At 41.6% G+C, this 21,635-nt stretch overlaps 1 protein-coding gene across 3 annotated transcripts in view; it reads right to left on the bottom strand.

Annotated features, from left to right (window-relative positions):
- The window catches only part of macrod2 (mono-ADP ribosylhydrolase 2), a 372,886-nt gene that overhangs the window by 60,303 nt on the left and 290,948 nt on the right, over positions 1–21,635 (bottom strand). For all 3 annotated transcript variants that reach the window (XM_079168947.1, XM_079168948.1, XM_079168949.1), the window contains exon 8: positions 21,549–21,622. In XM_079168947.1, the coding sequence (XP_079025073.1) occupies positions 21,549–21,622 (74 nt within the window). The remainder of the gene's footprint in view (positions 1–21,548; positions 21,623–21,635) is intronic.

The following is a 21,635-nucleotide window of genomic DNA, read 5'->3' as shown; positions in this document are numbered from 1 at the left end:
AAACAGAAATGAAAACATTGCTGAGGGCACCCATGATGAGAACATCCATCCAGCCTTTCAGTGACACAGTGAGAAGTAGGGGAATTGATCTTTTCCTTAATTGTCCACTGGAGCGTAGGCCTTGGTGGAGGCTCTGCATGGGGAGCCCCCTGTGCACTGTGGGAGAGCACCTAAGGCCCTCGTGGAGTGACAGGAGCTAACACACACACACTTATGCAGCATGCTCTGAATAATGCAAATCATGTCAGCCCTCACACAACTCTACCTAACAAGACTCTGGTGGTTTCACATAGAATCATATAGAACGGTGACAAATCCCAGCGTGAAACAAATTAAAACAGTGTATGTGATTATTTTTCACTATAGTGTACCACCTCCACTGGATTGTTAGAATAAATATTGCTTATTAAAAACATCTCATGAATCATATCGTAATTAAATCATATATCTAGATATCTAACGACTCGTGTGACAAAATGTCAATGTTTACTTTTAGCTTTGCACAGCAGTCTCCTCTGCGATCGTCCTGTGGTAGTTTGACCTATCGACAACACCTTCCGCTCAGCCTGTGTGGACTACCCCGCTCGTTATACTACGTCAGTTGCTCTGAGTGTGTGATAATAACCTGGGTGGGTATACATTGGAGTTAGTTGAAAGTGCGGTACACAGCAGGGAACTGACCAAGCGTTGGTATCTGACGAGTTGGGAGTGGCACCAGGTTGGGATAGAAGACTTTGGTCGTATCGCCCTGCCCTATCTAATAGCAAATATTACCATTCCATAACACATCACCCGAGTCACATCCATAATTTGAATTTACAAACACAGACACACACACTCTACCTCTTTTACTCATTCACACACACACACACACACACACACACACACACACACACACACACACGCACAAACACGCGCTTTTAGTCAGGCAGCAGGTCCAGAGCAATGTCTCCGGTCTTGGTCACTACTGAGGTCTGGGCCCCCAGGCCTCATTCATCACAGCTGCTTCTGTCTGGTGCTCTGGATCACAGCAGGGCTTTGTTTCTGCACACTCTGCATTCTAAGTTGCCCTAAGAGGAGGGCAGGCGAAGATGGACGCACCAGTCACGGCATCTGCGGCAAACACACTGCGAGCCATGCAGTCGGGGTAAGTCTCTCTGACAGCATCGCTCTGACACACAAACTCTGATGAACACATAGTGCCCATCTGGCAGTAGTCAGCGGCAGAGAAAGCAGTGCCAGAGGGGCCAGTCACACTGCCATCACAAGACTGATATATGTGTACCACTGGTATTGTTCCTGCTACAGAAAAGATTGTCTGGGCCAAATAAATATCGAGGTGTAATTCCAACTCGTACAGCTACCTTTAAAAGAACTATAGCCATAAATTCTTTGCAGTGGCAGATATGTCCAAGAATATCCCATTACATCCCTGGCTTGTTCCAAAACCATATGGACTGGTTGTGGGTGATAGGTAAACATAACAAGATGATGTATTGTGGTGGACAGTTATTCTAGTTCCTCTCCATCTCCCCTGGGGCAAATGGAAAGTCTCCGCCTAACTGCTGTGACTCACCAAAGAACCATTTTACACCTCGACACCTTGGTCTGATGAGACAAACCATGCATGATAATTACGTGTGACTCAACAAGCCGCAGGGACACTGTGAAGTAAGCGCGCCGCTTCCGCGGTCTGTGTCTGTCCTTGCTCAATTTCCATTTATCTGGCCACTGACATCATTGACCCCTGAAATAGGCATAGCAATAACAAACTGGATGGCACTAGTATTAATAAAGTATGAAAAAGGCAGCATTTGAATCTAATTATTAATCTAATGCATTAGATGTGATCACACTCTTCAGTGATGAGGAAATCATCTCCTGTAAGACCACGCTGATAATTACAATAACATTAACCTTTGCCTTGTTAATTCAGGGTCTCATAGCAATTCATCTCAGGTCGCCGCCGTCTTAAAACATTCCTTCACACTATATTTGCAGGGCGGTGGAAATATGATGGCGTGTGGACAGCAAGCAAGCTGTAACAAGCACACACGGTTTCTTTAAAATGAATAAAGGAGGAGAGCTGTATCTGCTGCCTGCTGGAGCACAATTTCTTACCCCCTTATCAAATGAACGCTACCAGTGCTGTTACAAAAATGAGAAACAGACATGCAAATGCCAACCGATTTAACTCATTTACTGTAGTAAAAAATAAATAAATCAAAAGGTAAATTTGGATGAGACGTGTGTTAGTCTGTGTCGCCAGTAGTGTAAATGTGTTACTAGTACAACTAATAGACAAAAGCCCAGAAAAAGAAAAAGAGGTTGCAGGCGTTGGCAGGGAAGAGAGAGAGCGCGTTGCGCTGGAAGCAAGGACTTAATTATCCTAAGGTGCTTTAGATCTGGCTGGACACTAAAATCAGGGATCCTCTGGCACCTTCAAGACAACAGTGGTAAATAGAGTAACAGATGCCACGCTCACATACACACACACACACACACAGACTAGGAAAGCGGCCATCACACATGTGAAACGAGTTTTAAGTAAGGACAGGTTCCAAGCCGACACTATAATAAAAGTACCACAATGTCAAGAAAAAATGACTCATTAATCCATTCATGTCTCGCACTTAATGAATGTCTTTTCTGCACTCATGTTGTGTTACTCGGATGTTTATAATGACGTGTGTGTTGTGAACAGACGGAACTTGATATGAGAGGGACCCACACACACACACACACACACACACACAGACACACACACACACACACACACACACACACACACATACCGCCTCCTGCACCTTCTCTCCTGCCACACACTCAAGCTCAAATGAGCTGCAATAACAGCTACAAAATATTAATATGGATAAAGCACACAGTAAACACTTGATGAGGCAAGACACACACATATAAAATATAAAAGATGCACACACACACACAATCACACGTGCACACATACACTAAAGACGATAGAGATCACACAATAAACTCTCATATTCAGGTAACACAGCGACGATATTGGACTGTGAACACTGGAGAGGTTTTTCAAAGGTTCCAGGTTTCTGTTCCCCAGACTATAGTATTAGATCATGAGCAGGAAAATCAATTACTTTTCTCTTTATTACAAGATTAGCTTTCCGATAACAAATATGAAAGTATCAAATTAGAGTTTAAAAATATCATAAGTGGCCTCCTAACATTTCTATGATGTGAGTGCTGTCACAACAGTCTCTCATTAACATGTTGGTCAGCGGCGTACATCGTTTTTCACTGAGAGTGGTGCTGTCGCTTCACGCGGTGGAACGTAACTGAAAAGGCGTACGGCATGTTTTTATGTGAGAAAATACACGGAAATGGAGCCGGTGGTTCAAAGCTGGAACATGCAGCATGGCAAGTGTGTTGTTATCCATTAGGAAGGCAGAAAGTTCTCGGTGTGCAACAGTGGGAAAAAGATGCACTTGTCAAAATAATCAATCACACACGGGATTGACACAACCGCATGATTTGTCGCATGTGGTTATTACTTGCCAATCACACTTGGCTGCTTGGAGGGTTTTGTTCATTCTTCAGTGCACTGCACAATCTTGCGTCTCTAAACACATGATGTGTGCTCTAGTGCCAGCAAGAAGACATTTTGTGTCATATTGTTTTGTTATATATCGGTATTTAAAAGCAGGCGATACTGCAGCTCCCTTTGCATGTTATACACTGACTAAAAGTCCTCCTACTATACAGAAAATATACTTGCAGTAAACTAAAAGGACTGGCCACTAGTTAATAAATCCTGCGTTGAGATTACCTTATTTTGAAAGAAAACAGCCTGTCAGTATTGTTCGGGTCAGAGCTTGTGCAAATGAACTTGTTAGACCTCATTCATTATCATTACCAGACACATGAGAGAGACCGAAACATACTTAACAATGATAATATTAACCATTATGGAGGTGTGGGTTGATAGAACAGAGAAACCCTGGAGACACCAAGAAAACGACTGATTGGATGTTTAAATGAACACTACTTAACATGGAAATGGGCAAGAAAAATAGAACATTAACATTTGCAATTAACATTAAGTCTTAATTAGCGCTATGATTGTTTGATCTCTTGAAAATAACATAATGGACATTGAAAGCATGTGTGTGTAGGCGTGTGCACGTTATACTGCTTTGTGTTTGCATTTTTTTTTTTACAAAAGATGCATCCTTTGATAGTAAGACTTGATATGCATATAGCACAATATGCCCTCTGACGTTCCACGATTTGCATCTAGATAGCTTTAATTATGAATAAAAGTCAAGTAACCCGATTGGATGGGATAGTGGAGAATCGATTGGGAAGCGTGAATAATGACAAATGGCACAGCACCAATTCTTATCACAGCTCGAAGACCATATCAATCTCAATATGTGGCATAGCAAATAAGCACTTCGCTGCATTGCATGCTGGGAACATTTGTTGCAATTTAATGGCCTTGTCAAATGCAGATGATCAAAGTTCATTTTTGAATCTACAAATACATTTTCCTACGTATATAATGTTGTCTCAAGTAATTTAGCTGATAACGAATAGAGGTATTCATGTTGAACAATAGTTAGCTGGCACCACACCTCAAAAAGTGACTACAATGGTATCGGTGAAATAAAGGGTTACTCAGCTTTCACTTTAAATGTTTTTTCATGCATGTTTTGCCTCAAAGAACAATTTTTTATGGATACATGTTTTCCAGCAGTTCAACTAAATTATTGTTTTACCCATATGTATTTACTGACTCCTTTAGCTCAGCAAATGCAAAGTATGTATTTGTATCATTTGTAGGGGTGTTACTTCATTTGGACATTACACAAAAACAAATGATTTACTGTCATAAAACAAGTAAATGAACGGTATTAGGTAATATTTCCATCTACTCAGACAGAATGTTGTACAGAGTGTAAAGCCCTCTGAGACAAATTTGTGATTTTGGACAAAAATAAATTAAATTTAAAATCTGAAAGTCTTCATAAGATGCTCTTCAGGGCTTTAACATAGTTGACAGGCCACAGAAAGTAAAAAGGAAGCAAATTGCATTTTGTCTCGACAGCCTTGACCAGAATCTCTTAATTAAAGGCATTTTTGACTACTCCTATTTATCTAATATTTATTATTTAACAACTTGCACCCAGCTGTGTTATCACTAGCAGCCTCTACGGGCCAGGGGCCGGTTATGAGTAGTCAGTGAGGAGTCAGCTGGCAGTCAATGGCAGTTTGCTGCAGCAGAATGCAAGATTAGCTGTGGACAGACACAGAGGTGCAAATTCACTCACTGCACGCACACACACACACACGTGATCACATGATTCTCCTAGCAGATAATAATTAAATAATGAATGATAATTAAAGGCGTCTTTAGTGGAGGAGCTTCAATAAATGAATATCTTGTTATTAAAAATAGCTGCTGAACGTTCATGAGGTGAGACCAACTTCTTTGAGTCATCAAACGGACTGCTTTATCTTTCCCCGTGTGACCTGAATAAAACACAGCCTTTATTTTCATAAAGCACCTCCTTAATTATTGAGCCCTAAAACCAAAAAGGAGCGGATGCGAGTCCTAGCTCGGGCTGCCAAGATAGTGTGCGTCATCTAAAGCCTTTTGAAGTTTGCCATAGTTATCTATTCAAATCAAAGGAGGGAATCAAACAGGTTGAATGCGCATTCAAAACCACAAAGAAAATTCACAAACAGAACGTCTGCTGAGACAAGAGCTGCATGAATGAAATAAAGAATGAATTTCGTTTTTTACTGCAGGCGGTGAGGCTGAAGTGTGCTAGACAGAGCTCCACATCAGAACAGCAGACGAGACCGTGCACAGAGGTGGGGATGCTGAAAATGACCAGTGCAAACTGATAGAGGGTGAGAGGGTTTGATGTCATCATTAAACACAACTCTGAATTTCAGCACTTTGTAATCCCATAAACAAATTGCCGACATCATCAACATTTACAGTAGAGGACTCCTTGCTTCTGTCCATAAAGGATTATAAATACGTCCCTGTGACTGTCCACTAGTAACAGCAGCCACTCATATCATATATGTGTTGATATTGTTATATATTTAAGGGCAGTGTTACTATTTAGAGTTAGCTGGAGTCTTTGTTTGTGCTTCCGAGCTTCTGACTCTTTTTGTTATTCAGACCAAACACCGATGCTTCTCCAGTAACAACTTTGTAATGATGCAAATAGCTTGACAACTTTGAACCTCAGCAGACTTCCTTAACACATTATTTATGTTTTGCTTTTTGACCTCCCAAAAGCCACATTGGGGATTTCAAAGAGCAATTTTTCTCTGTCTCTATCTGGGCTGCAGCATCATCACCGGGGCCTGATTGTACTTTGATTGTTTCCAGCCCACTTCATGAGCGTATGGTTTGCCTTGCAGTCCTGGTGGACTGAATCTGGACATAATGGGTTCATTAAAAATCGCCAAGACTGCTGGCATTGGGAGGTATGATTAGTGAGATGAGCAGGGGATATGAGCTTAATGGAACAATAGGTGGCTCGACCAAGATTAAAAGCCTTTTCCACACCACTGCCATTTCCCTCCAATTCAGCAAATCACTTAATTGAAAGTCTTTTAATTTTCTTTTTAATTTTCTCCTTAAACCCCTCCTGGAATTGCAACTGCAGAATGAATGGTTGACTGAGAGATGAATTGTATTATTCTTAAGTGATTTAGTGTGTCATCTTAGAGCCCTTTTGTGAGACCATTATTGCTGGACTATGAAACTGTTTAAATAAAGCAAATGTTTTAACTGAAATATTAGATTTTGCTACCCATATCAGCCAATGAATAAAACATAAAATATGCAATAAAAACAACATAAATAGCATATTTTCAAAGTCAAATTAGAGAGAAATATCCAGATCTAAAGAGTCATTAGTGAAGATTGTATGGCGGCAGAAACATGGAAGTTGGAAGTTGGCTGCTGCCAGTCAAAAATGAGTGTGAGGGCTTTGTAGTGTGAGACCCTGTCAAGAGCTGCAATCTCTGTGGTTTGTAGCATGGGCCTTCAGAGAAGCTGCACAGAGGATGAGAGACATAAATAACTCTGCTCTGTCAGAAGAAACCACAAGGCTGCCAGATGACGCAGCCCTCTCGGGCCTCCAATCCAAGGCCCAGCATGCACTCAGAAAAAAAACAACACTATTTGTTTGTATGACTCAAATTGACGCTAAGCTATCTTAAACCAACTTAGAATCGAGTCCTATTGCAAATGGAGATCGATAAATGTCATCTAATGCTGTATCCTGCTGTACTGCTCGTTAACAATGGGCACACAGACATGCACACACGCAGTCGGACACTGTACATGCAAGCACATGCCATCCTTAAACCTAATGAAAGATGTCTTTGTTAGCTCCATTAAGGAATCATCTCCTTGCTAAAGCCAGACCACGAGCTGCCACTGAGCACTCTGTCAGCAGCACATAGACAATGGCACGTCTGATGTCTCGGTGATGATGTGACAGGCAGAATTTTGGTTATGGCTCAACCCCTGGCTGGCTGATGAAAGGAGAGAGGATGAATGGGGTCTCATCGGGTAGTACTGAGAGGACTCAAACGGCAAAAAGCTCAAAGCCTTCCAGAGATCTCACTCAATCTGTCAGGCGAGGACGAAAAGTGCCTAAGCTGAAGCTACCCAGTGCTCATACTTTAATGTCATTCAGTTTGTCTTGACAGCGGCAGACACAAAATGGGTAATTACATTGCATTGTAGTTTGTGTAAATTGTTCCTCTGCCGTCTGGAGCCAGTGTTACATAAACAGCTATGGAAACATCTGAAGATGCTAGACGCAAAGAGGATGTGTCAGAGACGGAGAGGAGAACTCTTCTAAACACAGTGTTTGGAGAGTGAAGCGAGCTCAAGAGTACTCTGTGTGTTGTGAAGGTCACGGCTCAGACAGCCTGTCTATCTTCATTACATCCCGTCTTGTTTTATGATATACAGGACAACATCTCAGACCAAGAGCTTGGCTGTGAGTGTACGAGCCAGGCTGACAGCATATTTATTAGCTGTTATGCATTGAAATACAGCACAGGCTGCATTCAGCCTCCCTGCCAGAAGCCAACCTAAGCAAAACCTCGTAGAGTATTTCATAAGTTTGCATTAAGAAGCCATTAGACCGGGCTGCTCACAAACAGCAACACAGGTGTCGAGAGGGATCTTCAATAACAATATTAAACATGGGCATATGGCTGATTCCACGTCCCCACATTTATATCAGTCACGTTATAATGCAGCATTGATAACTGCTGCTATTACTGCATTAGCATACCAGCTTGACATTTTCCAACCGCTGATTGCGGATACTATAGGCATTTCCAGTGAATGAATAATTTCAGTTCTCCGTATCAGTATGATTGTCAGTATATCCAAGATAACTCATTATCTCATTTGGCACAGTGGAGTCCATCTTTTTCAAACGCCTTTGTTCGTCATGAAGAACATGCTTTATCTAAAGCTTGTTATTCAATCCTCGCAGTGCTGCACAATCATGTCAGCCAACAATTTACAGCACAATGATCACAGAATGCGTCATTTTGAACCTTCAGATTTTTCAAAACCCTCTTTTAAAAAGTAATATTAATAGTGCAATCACAATGCACAATTTGTACAAAGGGTCTTTAGAAATTCAGATGGGACATTTGTGAATGTGCATTCAATCATTAATGCAATTAGTGGAATATATTTTCTTCAAAGACTTCCATTTTCACATAGATTTTTCATATGCTTTTTCAAATTTAAAGGGCCTTTTTATTCCTTTTAACGCAGCTGATGGGAATTAATCTCATTTAGTTTTTATTTTTGTGACATTTCTAAACTTTATGAGACGGCTGGAGAAAAATAGGACCATATTTCATTAATTGCTCCAAGCTACGAAAAAGCGATCAACATTCAATTTACAAGATGAACTTTCAGGGTTTTATGAGCAAGGACAAATATCAGACAGAAAACTCTGGCATGAAAGTGCTGAAAAATCCCAAGGCCAGACAGACATGTGAAATAATCAATAGTTCCCATTGGAGAGCAAATGTCTGCAGTATAAACTCATTGTTTGAGCAAAATCTTGTCTGCTCAGTTTGAGGTTTGCCCTCTTCAGATGAGAAAGCTGAATTACGGTGCATCAAAGGCAGAAAATCGTACCAGATTTGCCAGAATACTTTGGCTCTGTATCCTTCAGATTAGATTTGATGTCCATCAAAGCTTTTATGAAAAACTCTATCTGTGGTGTTCACATTACAGAGTGGGAGTGCTTTTTATCCCATAACTGCGAGCAAATCTAATCCGATGACTTCATGAAAGGGGCGCATTTTCATTTCAGCATTTAGGAGAGACTGTTAACAGTGATTAAAAAATAGCCACAAATCTCATTGATTTGTTTCAGTTGAAGAAACAAGCTGGCACTGGACATCAGATTTAGAGATTGTCTAAGTTTAGAAAAAGGAATTATTGAGGATGTATCAAAAATAGATAAAGTTTGTCTTTATTGCGCAGGCCCCAGCTTCTTAGTCCACCTTTTCTCTCAGCCAAGAGGAAATCATAAAAGCATACGCAGGACAGGGGAGAGTTCATAGGAACACTGCTTTAGCTATGCTGGTTGAGCAGGGACAGACTCCGGCGCACTGTCAAAGTTCAGCACGTAAATGGTAATTCAGTGGTCCAGACGAGGAGAACACAGGAGCGTACTAGAGACCACTCTACAGGACGACAGCTTCTCAACGGCCTCCACTGAATAAAAAATAGGAAACACAGAGAATACAAAGTCATAGGACATGCTGGGCGCATCAGCGGCTCCCTTTGATATGTCTCGGATAAGGAGGAAGAAACTTTTGTCAGCCTATTAAATGAGAAAGAGGAATTTAGGCAGTTATAGATCGAAGATCCCTGAGCCCTGCACTGCAGTCTGCCTGTAACAAGAAAGCAGGTGAGTGTGATTTATGCAGGCCTGTTCATCGATTTGAAATTGAAATAAAGTTTATTGCCCCATTCAAATATTTCGCACTGAAATATGGGCTTAACAATAAATACACAACATATGTACGGCTCAAAAAAATGAGGGGAGCAGCTCCACACTCTTCAGAACATTACTAGCATAGTGATGCTTGAATTTGGCTCGGTTCACACTGGGTCCAGAGAGGGAAAAACCCAGCAATATGGAATTCAGCAGTGCAAACAAGTGAAATAAACAGCATTATGGGGGAGCAGAGAGGCAATATCAGAGATTGCCCTGAGAGAGTGTAATGGAAAAGGACTTGTTCTGTCACAGCCTCTCATGGTGATAGAATGCCACATGCTCCCTTCTGACAGTGCGATATTGGCTTGGCAAGAGCTTGATGAATGTATCAGCCATAAGTCAGACAAACCCCTGCCTTTCCTGGAACAGTACCTTCTAAGATCTTTATGCCAGGGTATAAAGACAGACATTGTGTAATAGGAATGGGACCACTGTCTGAAATAAGCTTATGGAAAGCGGGCCGGTCCAATTCCAATTCCAGCTATTATTTCAAATGGAATTGTATTACTCTTTGATGTTAGATGCATTGCTGCTTGGAAAATAAGACGGGCACTTGGCTGGGGGTGACTTTGCAGCGCCCCTTGAGAGAAACGGGCTGTAACTTCCCAGTGCTTGGTTGTGGCAGAAGGTGAAGGCAAAGAAAGGAGAGGGAGGATGGGCGATGGGAGGATGAGAGAATGAGGGGCGACCTTTCCCCCGGGCAGGTGATGACCTGCGCCAGACCACCTGGCTTCCTGCCAGGGTCAAGCAATTAATGCTGCCCTCTTTTGATTACTTTAGACAGCCTGGGGATACAGCAGGCCGGAAGATAGTGTCTGGTCCCGGAACGTTGCACAAGGCAGAGGAGACAGCTCTGACGAAGGTTCAAGCTTGGGTCACATTGTTAACATACACAGCCGTTATAAACATCAGAAAAAGTAAGCTGCTTTGCTCAATGAGTTCCGCATTTGCATAGTAATGCGGCGTAAACACACTTGGTTGTCTCTAGACCTCGTCACTCCTGCCTACAGCTTCACCCACCTGTACAGTTAATATTACAACGAGATGGTTTTAAGATGGGTTTAAGAACTTTTCACATGAAGAGGCGGGCTGTGAGGATGTGTTTTTCTTTTCTTGTCAGACTAAGAGAACAGAGCTGGTATACACTTAAGCAAAGGCCGGCAACCTTTTTCATAAGAAGCACCATTTTAAATTGTTCATATTTATCAGTGTGTCATTTCAACATTAAGGTTAATAATAAGTTTAAGTTTGAAACCACAATCAGCAACAGATAATCTAATTCAATCCATATTATTCTGTGCCTTTGATTAGGCATCAACCTCGCGTTTAACTCGCTTGGTGTCGAAAAATAGACTTAGTCTAAATAATTGCTCCAAGAAGCGGTTAATCCAGTGACACGGAGCACATCCACATTTGAGATAAAATCATTAAACCTACTACCAATCTTATTCATCAGCAATAAACTTAACAAACGCTGCAAAGACGGCAACGGAGTACTAGCCAATCAGGAGGGTGGGTTTTAGCAGAATGCGGGTGAAGAAAACAATCAATCAAACTTACGTAAATAGCAGGCCTGCAACTGCCAATGGCTGTGAAAGGGGTAATTTGGCATCGGATGAGATGGCACTTCAACATTTAAAAAAACTGTCTTGTGCACTTGTGCCTGATGTTGCCTACCCCTGCACTAAAGCATTTACTAGTGGAACTCCAGCGCCACAGCCTTAGCACAGCAAATGCCTCCTTTTCCATCCATCATCCTCCTCCACCATGCAGCTGACCTCAGTGCACAGCCTTATTTCTGGAGCCTTGTTGAGTTACAACATGTTTCACTCCTACTGTGTTAACCTCGCTGGCTGCGTCCCGCTGAGCGAGACGCCCTCGTCAATCAGCACTGTGAAGATTGTTCGTCAGCAGAGGCAATATTCAAACAATGACATAATTTAAAGGCCTGCTAGATGTAGTTGTGTTAAGGCAAAAGCTGCGAGACACATCTGGCCATAATCACACCTGGTATTGACGTACACTGGCTCAAAGCTTTACAATTCTCTCTTCCTGCAGCTCAATAGAAAGCTCTCTTACAAAAAGGCAAACTGCATGGGGGGGGGGGGTTAGCTCTTCAGAACTCAGCGTGACTTGAACTGAACCACAGCTTCAACCTTTAGCACAACTTTGAAGAGCATTCACACCCATTTATGGTTCACTGAATCAATTGGGCATCACTAGAAATATGAGCATCTTCATCTCCACTTGAATTTCTTTCACTATACTGCTGGTTTGAACATGTGATATTTTAAGAACTTATTAAAAGGTTGAATGCATGGAGTACCTAGGGAATGTGGTGCGACTATTTGCATGGGCAAAATGTTTGTTTCTTTAATTCTGGCGATTTAAAAAAAATTCATGCAGATATAAAAAACTAAAAAACTACTTGACGGTTACATGTTTGACATGACATGCAAACACTAGAGCCCTCTAACTGTTGCAAGGGACAACCCATACATCTGAATACAACCTTGGGGACAAAAAAAGGGCCCTGATCAAGTAATTTATGCTTAGAAATAAAACATTGACTTTCAAATGCACCACCGCCTGAAGCCAGGCTTTGAGGCTGATTTGATCCCCCTTTGAGATGGTGAGAGATACGGCCCATTCCCCCTAATCACATGCCAGAGACTGTGCAATCACACAGCAACAGCTAAAGTAATCACCGCGGTGGTCTCCACCCCTCCTCCCTGAACAGAGACTCAACCCTTCAACGTCCATAGCACCGGGAAGTCCAGCATATGTGCTCCCCATACAGAAACAGACACACTGTAGCCTGCGGCACTGTAGCCCAATATTCACACTGTAAGCAAGTTTGTTGATGAGGTGGCCGATAATAGCCAACTGTAAATGGTGTAAGAGGCTGCCGCTGCAGGAGTAGTGACCTCATGCAGAAACAAATGTTGTTGTTTGTTGCTGCTTAGGTATTGCCTTTCATTACATTGCATACACTGCCACATGTTGCCCAAATGGTGGAGGTCAACAATCTTCACCTTTCATTTGGAAATATTTCTTCAAATAACTTTGCAAATGAAACTTTTCTAAACCTCTCCTTCATTTTGCAGGTGCTAGGCAGAGCTTTTGTTTGTGACAATTATACACTGGTCGTTCGTATACGAAAAATAATGCCCCATAATTCCTGGGTATCCCAAAACATTTTTGGTATATTATCCAGGTAACCTTGAAAGAGGAAGTATGAAGACTGCTAAATCACACACCGAGTGGGAGGGAGGGGAAGTGAACGGGTCAACAAACAGCAATCACTCAGCCAGGAGACAGCTGTTCATTTGTTATGTGAAACAAGAAGTCAACGTTGATGTTTTCATCAACGGTAATTTCGTACATCAGTAATGGCACATCCGTGGTTATTTTGACCCAAGCGGCGATCTATTTCTAAACCTAACAAAGTAGTGTTGTTGCCTAACTGAGTTTCCTATGAAGGCAGTATGCATGTAACGAGCGGAAATTGACACGTTGCTGGTTTTCGTATGAAAAAGCACAACAAATGAGTGACTTTTCGTAGGATATCATACGAACCGCTTTATGAGGATACGTTGAATTGTATATATATTGACTTCACAATTCACTTCTTTTGCTTTACGTGTTAATAAGCACTTCTTTACACTTGCAGTGCTAACCAAGGTTATTTGTTTGTCCCAGACTTTATGGCTTAATATCAGCACAAGTGAGTGAGAGGACAGTGGAGTGTTTCTCATCCACTATCTGTTTCTGCAGGCCACAGATATACAACATAATTAATGGCTCTGATGAGCAGCAGACATTTCTTTTTGTGTGTTGACTGAACTTGCGGCAGTCTTAAAACAAGCTTACTGGGTCATCTACTGTACTTACAAGAGCAAACACGAAACAGTCTGAATGAACACAGACACACACAAAACACCTCTCTAGTAAAAGTCTCCACGCTTCAGTGTGGGGTACCGCAGTGTAAAATCGGGTTCTAGAGTGAATGAGCTAGTTGGAGTTTAAGGAGTCTCCTGTCCTCTTCTGTACCAGTAGCTCGACCCACTCTTGCTTTATCACGGTGTGCCAGCCAACCGCTATCTGCGCTACACTAAATCAATTAGCATGTAATTAAGATAGCTTGTTCCAGCACAGCAAGCATGGAGGTGGGACTACAGTATCTGCATGAACGGAGAGACCTGAACTCAGAGGGCATCATATCTCTGCGTCCAGCTGTTAATAGTGCAGTGGGCTGTGTTTATTGGTAAGCTAGGTGCATGTGTACAAGAGCACCAGGACGAGGAGGAGATATCAGGGGATATAGCGACGGAGCATTACCAGAACATTTGATATTCCTCAAAACAGAAAACTCAAAGTCACCCTACATTAGACAAGAATGTGATCATTCTGCAATTACCTGGAGTAAAGCCACACCTTGGTCTTTGGACAAGATAGCGAGATGATAGGCTTAATCCCCATTCAACCATTTGGATACACATTTAAAATAAAGTGTATCACGAGTATTTGCTGCTTTTCTTTATCCTTGGCTGCAGGAGCGCTTAATCAAAACTGCTTTCCCCTCTGCAGATAACATAAAGTGCTAAAAGTTATGCATTTAAGAAATAACTTTGTGGCAATTCAGAAATTGGACCCATATCATCTTAAATCTATTTAAACACTGAAACTAGTAGTATTTAACTACACCAACCTGAGGTCAGGGGAATCAAAGAGCACACATCATATTATCCAGAGTGAGCCAGATAATAAAATCCTCAGATCATAAAAGCCATAAAATCCCCATTCTGCTGCCTTGGGCCAAATGGCTGCCACTAATGTATTAGACTACATGGCATGCATTAGCACTGGTGCCAGAAAAGTAATTATCTGACAGAGAAAACTAATAAGGCATTCACACACTCTCTCTCCAAAGCATTTATATGGCCAAATCTGCAGGTGTTTGACGGAGAGGCTGAAGAGAGAATACAGTTATATCAGTTTAAACTGCGCGTCTCCATCCACGAGTACAGTATGCGGATGCTCAAGTGTTTAGTCATGCTCTCAGCTCCTGATCTGGCCGTATCTCCCTGATGCTCTCAGTCACAGCAAACGATTCAAAGGGGCGAGACACTGACTTCAAAAGACAAGTACTGCCTTTGAACACCATGCCAGTTGCACAAACCATCAGCGGCACATCGGCATCCTCCAGGCATGCGCTGAGCGAATTTGTGCCTCTCTCGGCTGCAGATGCGACACTTGGCAAAGTCTTTTCACTGGATAGTAGACAATAAAAACACCATGAAGGGGTAATGCAGCAACAGAGAGCTAGAGTACAGCTCCACTTAGTGTTAGCATCTGTTCCGGTAGCTTTCTCTTCTCAGAGTGTTTTTCATCACTTCAAACTGAATTTACTGGGGTTTCCAGTCCGTACACTAATCTAAATGTCTCTACCACTGTCACATGCCATTTTAACCAATTTTACTATTTTTTTAAAACTATTTTTAGTCAAGGTTTTGTGACATAACAAGGAAAGGAAAGAAGAAAAATATGTAAATGCATTAAACAACAAAATTAAACAACAACAATAAATGAAAGGGAAAAAGCTTCTTTCATCAATAGATTGAATAACAGTCGTATGACCAGTTTGTATATACAGTATTTACTTTAAGTCCCTTGACGTGAAACAATTAGTTAATCAATTGACAAATACTATAATAGATTAATCCTCTAAGTCAAGTTTAAGCAAACATGTCCAAATGTCACTCTTTCCTGCTTCCCAAATGTGAATTTTCCGGAGGTTTTCTTTTTGTTCTATGGTCTTCAACTTAATTTCTTTGCGTTTTTGACTCTTTTGACTGAGTCTTAAAGCCCATGCAGTCCAATTACTGGTCCCGAATTTTGTAAAATTAATAAAGTTTTGTCTTTCAGAGCTGAAGAAAAAGCCTCAACTGGAATAGTATGTGTTACAGTTTTCAGCCATTGATTCAAGGAAGGTTTTTATCTGTAGTCCAGAGACTCAATACACTGTACATTGTGGGTGGCAGAGCAATAGAATATGCAGTAAATATGCCCCTCAAAAAGTCTGTGGCGACTCATCATTGATGCCGAGGACTCACTCACCAAAAGGAGCATTTAAAGATTTTTTCTGACTGTGTAAAAACCTCTGACTGGAATCACCAGAAACATGAGTGGGCTGTCCACATTCATCTTTCCAGACTGTTATATCCACTGCGGTGCCCAACTTCCTTGTTGCGATCAAAACCTCATGAGATATGCTGCTGAATACTTAAAAAAAATAGTCCCTTCTATTTTGCTAATAATGGAGGAGCACAGATTGTACTGCTGGGTAGCATTATTATGCTTCAGCCTTTTCAGAAAGACTGATGAAAGAAAGCTTGTATTGAAAACCCACTGTCTGTACGAGGCTAATGGAAGAGAGCTAAACATGGTGGACTTTGAATCTGTATTCTCTTTGTGCTTGAGGCGACTCATCATCATTATAAGCCCCATGTATAGACGGTGATAAACAAGCACGAGGAGCACATACGCATGTGGTTTACTGTCAGCGTACAATGCCTGTTTGATAAAGCTGGTCACAATACTCAAAAATGTAATTCACATTTTCTAAAGGTGAACCGCACAATATTGCTCTGATAAGGGAAACCATCCATCTTATTCAGCTGAATGACAATGAATGCCTTATGTTATGGCTCCATCTGCCAAAACCCAGACAGCCTCCTTAACTGATATCCATTCACATCGGAAAAAAAAAAAACAATCATACAAAACATACACCATACTGTATTTATTCCTAATAGTCACTTGACATTTGTCACAAATCTCCGTTAAGTCTCCAGCCCTGGCTTGAGGTGGGATTTATTATCAGGTGTCCTAAATGACAAATGCTACTATGGTAAACAGATCATTCACAGAGCAGGAAAAGGGATGTAAACACCTGTTTTGGGAGAGTCATCGGCACAGTGGAGTGCTTAATACCAAACCCCAAACCAGAGTGATGTTGAAAGGTGAACTCTCGACACATCAATTTTGTCCTGAGCAGCACAGTGCAGCAGAGCTTATTACAGACTCCCAATCTGTCTCAAGTGTTCAGACTGTGTCAGTAATGCTGGGCTACTGGGACCTCGAAAAGCTTCATTAAAAAGCTTGGCCATCCATAGCACATCCGTGGCAGCCAAATAAAGTGTCAGACCACGTTTTTCATCTGCAGATTAGACCTGTGTAAGCCTGAATTAAACCAAATTAGATCTGAAAATGAGAAATAAACCAAAGCCAGATGAGTGGAGGGCCGTGTGTGCTTTGAGCTGGAGGAAACTGCTCCAATAGCAAATAGAGAACTGGTTGTGTTGGGTTGTCCCCGCCTCCGTTTCTGCAGCTTCTTGTGCAATTTTGAAGAAATTAGAGCCTTCTGGTCTGCTGTTTACACATACCCGTATATTCTATTTCATGTATCTGTGCGGAGGATACAGGGAAGCAGAGGCCGGACTCCCTTATTCTTTCATCTATTGTGATGTGAAGGATCTGCACTCAGGTCTCTTTAGATTAAAGGAACTGTTCTTCTTGACCACATCGAGGCTGTTTATTCTTCCACAATGGAAGTCTATGCTTTTAAGAGTGAATTTCACGCTGGCATTGGGGCCCTTTGTGTGCTGGTGAGTGCATCGCTGCTACAGAGTGCTGGCCTGAGAGATAAACTCATTGCTAATCAATCTTGCAGTGTCCTCTTTTTCCCCCTCTCTCCCTGTCTTCCGCACACACACTCACACACACTGTATGTACACAAAGTCCTCTGCCCTTTGATGTAACAGTGCCCTGAGACCTCAGACCCATGCACTTGTGTGCACATTTCAATCAGTGGACAATTACACTCCAATTGCTTAGTGTGTGACTACAACCTGACAAACTCACATATACAGTGTCTCTACCAATGGAAGAAGTACTCGTATGTTTTACCTAAAAAGGAGCAGTGTGTAGGATTTAGGTGTTTCTACAGTAGCTGAGAACGGACAAACCCTGTGTCTTGATAAGGCCTTTCAGGTTATTTTTTACGTCACCTGAAGTCCACCGGAGCTCTCCGACACACTTAAAAAGAGAGGGATGAGCGAAGAGGTATTCAGATGGTTGCAATCTGCAACATCATCGCTAGCTCAGAGGTGGAGAGGGTCCTGATGGGCCGATGCCATCAGTGTAGGAATGTGTGTGAATGGGTGACATGTGTACAGCGCTTTGAGTGGTCGAAAAACTAGAAATACAAAAGCAAGTCCATTAACCATAAATCTTACAAACTAGTCCTTTAAGTAGAAGTAACCGTTCAGGTAACTGCGTGATCGATGATGTTTAAAATGATCGTCTTGTACTCGTACAGGTAACTGCATTAAGCTCTTGAATAATGATTATGCTCGTCTGGGAGGGCCTTGGGACAAAGAGGGGAGAGTTGCAGGATGAGGGCTGTAGTTTTTCAAATTCTGCCGTTTTGTGTTGTTTTCTCTTCCTTTTCCAGAAAACTGCCTACCCTGCTTTAAGTACAGTATAATACATGTCTATAGTTGTTGTTCACTACTATGGATGTGCACACATTCAGTGCTGGACATGCACAAACAACGCGATCAAGTAAGAGAGTGTGTGTCCGTATAGTGGTTTACGGTGGGGGGCTGTGGCCTGCACTCTGCCACGCCAGTGTGTTAGATCCTCCGCCAGCGCATTGTACTGAAATTCAGTCACAATAGCACAGTCTCTTCCCCAAAGCAGAGCCCTTATCATGGCCCTGAAATGACTCGTCTCAGTGGACGCCCACAACACACGCTCCTCTGGGTCGAGTGCACATAGAGCGGTGCAATCTACTCCTATTGTTCCATGCATGATAAACTGGGCTTCAAACCGCTCATTCTCGCTCTATCTTTGGAAAGCTAGTTGCAATGTGTGATACGAGTTACTGTAGCAATGCAGAATTTTTGCGAGCATGTTGATGGTATAGCGTTCCATATCTCGTCTTTTTCTCAGCCTTTGAAGAGAGAAAATGTATAAAACAACAATGTGTACAACATTGCCCACACAGCATTGTGTAGAACATTCAAAGCTTTTATTCCCAATCTATTTACTGGCTGTAAGATCTGTATAAGACATGCAGTCGGCTTATAACTTCCATGATTGTTGTTGACACAAGGCCTGAAACAGAATCATGTCGGTTATCAATCAGGTTGACACTGGGTGTGTCTATTGAGTAAATGCTGCAGTGATACATTGCTTTTATAAATATCTCAAACAAAGCAGGTAGCATTCATCTGAACACTTAGTGTGTAACGTACTGCTAAAGCAGCTAACAGGAAAGGCATCATGGTATTCCTTAAGGCGCTATTAGACAGTTATTTTAATTCTACTTAAATTCTCTATTTCTGTCTGGTAAAAACAAACTGACAATTACTTGTAAAAAGGATGTTTTCTTTAACATCACAACTCCCTTTTAGAAAGCTTTTTAGGGATGCACCAAGAGTAACTAACCACCAAGCAATGGTGAATGAATTGAAAATTGAAGGGGAAGACTTCCTGCTTCAGTGCATGTTGTTCAGTGGTTTGATTGGAAGACCTTCCAATGTAATACTGCTGTGCTTCTGGGTAAAAATGTATCACTTAATTCTCTCTGATCTTGTTGAAAGCTTACTCACTCCTGGTCTAGTTAGAGTTGAAGATCCACTGCTTGTGCTTGCGGAAATTTGCCAAACAGTGTTCAGGGAAGCCTCCGTAGACGTCTTCCCCTCTCCATGAATTGAAATATTTGCCACTTGATCTACCGACACCAAAGATAGCTATCAGCCAATGCATCAGAAAATTGTGTGTTATGTGCGGCAGAGCAGTCTCCATACGGCAAGTAGCAATCCTTGGATGTGGAACAACACAACCACAAAAGTCAGCTTTGCACATTAGCTCGTTATTTACAGTCAGCAATAAGCTATAGAAAACCATCTTTACGCCAGAGTGTTGATGGATTCCCCAAGTACATGTTACAGCAATCATCAGGAAGGAAACAAGTGTCGCAAACATAGCACATCAACTGCAAAGTAATCCAGCAGCTCGGAAACCATTTGGCTGCCTGTTCCCAACATCTATAACACCAGCTGAGGGATGTTGTAGCACATGAAGCGGTGAGCTTTATAAAACACCTCAATCCACAGTGACGGGTATAAACAGTGCCACAGTTAACAGAGATGACCCCCGAAGGTTACCATTACTCACTGTCTCACGAACTGATGCATGTCCTGTACAAACAGCCTCCTGACAACTGGACAACATTCTATCATCACAGACAATGAAATATATATGAGGCTGATAAACCCTTTTAATACATGTCACATATAATAATGCTGCAGAAAAAGCATTGTGTACGTAACTTACTCATAATTGCTTGTGTTTAAATTAGTCCTTGATTTAATTTGGTCGTTTCACATGGAGTTTGACCTGGTTAATTATTGCTGATACATTACAAGTCACAAGCAATGACATCACTTGATTTACAGTTCTAGCACACACAGTGTTTGTTTTTCTCACTGTGTGGATTATTAGACAGCAATGTTGGCTTCTCTTTGGTCCTTGGAGCAGCTCGATCATCAGCAAAAGCTGCTTTAGAATAAAGATGTCCACATCCATTTCAGTCATCCACAACATCTTTGTGATGGTCATTTCAAATGAAGACCATTTTCCTACTCACATAGACACTCACAAATTGAAGATAATCATCTCTTTTTCAGATGATACCATTCCTTTGCTTTTCGCTTTAGAATGACCAAATGAATTGTCGAGGTACGGTCCAATTGACACGATCATGTCACTTTACCTTTATATACGTTTACTTACTGTTTCACAACCTGTTTAAGTCTCTCTATATATCATTATACTATATATACTTTCTGTCTTAGATACCCTTTTCTACTTGCATGTTTCTCTTTTTATACATATTTATAGGAGCATTGCTGGAGGGAGCCTGAGCTCTTAGATTTTCACTGTCAACGACTGCTCCTCAGTAATTGTTGTGCATATGACATACAAGAACGGAAGATTGAAACTTGAATTGGTATTTCCAGACTCAAGCTATCAGTCCTTGAAAGGCATCATTATAATTCATCTAATACAAAACCAATTTCAGATTATTTCATCTGATGTGTTTATGTTTTTCTGGGTTTAATAGCTTTCCCCAGCATAGACTAATTAAACATTCAACAGACCATTTACGCCCTGATTAGTCTCAGACTGGCTTTTAATTTGATATGCATTCAGACCACAAACTAAATGGCTGATCAAGCGAGGCAGGTGGATGAGATGTCTGTCTGATACGGAGATGCATGATAATTAGTGTTCTGTGTTTCAGCTGTGGTCCAATCAACTCCTCAAGCAGCAGAATCATAAAATAGACAGTCCCTGCACTGAAGTATGGATTGACAGCTATTTGTTTTGAACATGCATTACTCTGCCATGTCCTACCTTATCCGGGTTCTCTTCAATCCAGGTCTTTACTGTGTTCAGAGCAATGTCAGCTGCAGGCTCATTTGGAAAGCCTAGAAGAGAGGA

Source organism: Pholis gunnellus, assembly GCF_910591455.1.
Source record: "Pholis gunnellus genome assembly, chromosome: 11".
NCBI classification, from domain to species: Eukaryota; Metazoa; Chordata; class Actinopteri; order Perciformes; family Pholidae; genus Pholis; species Pholis gunnellus.
Note: the sequence above shows the minus strand (reverse complement) of the source record. Positions and strands in the feature narration are given on the sequence as shown.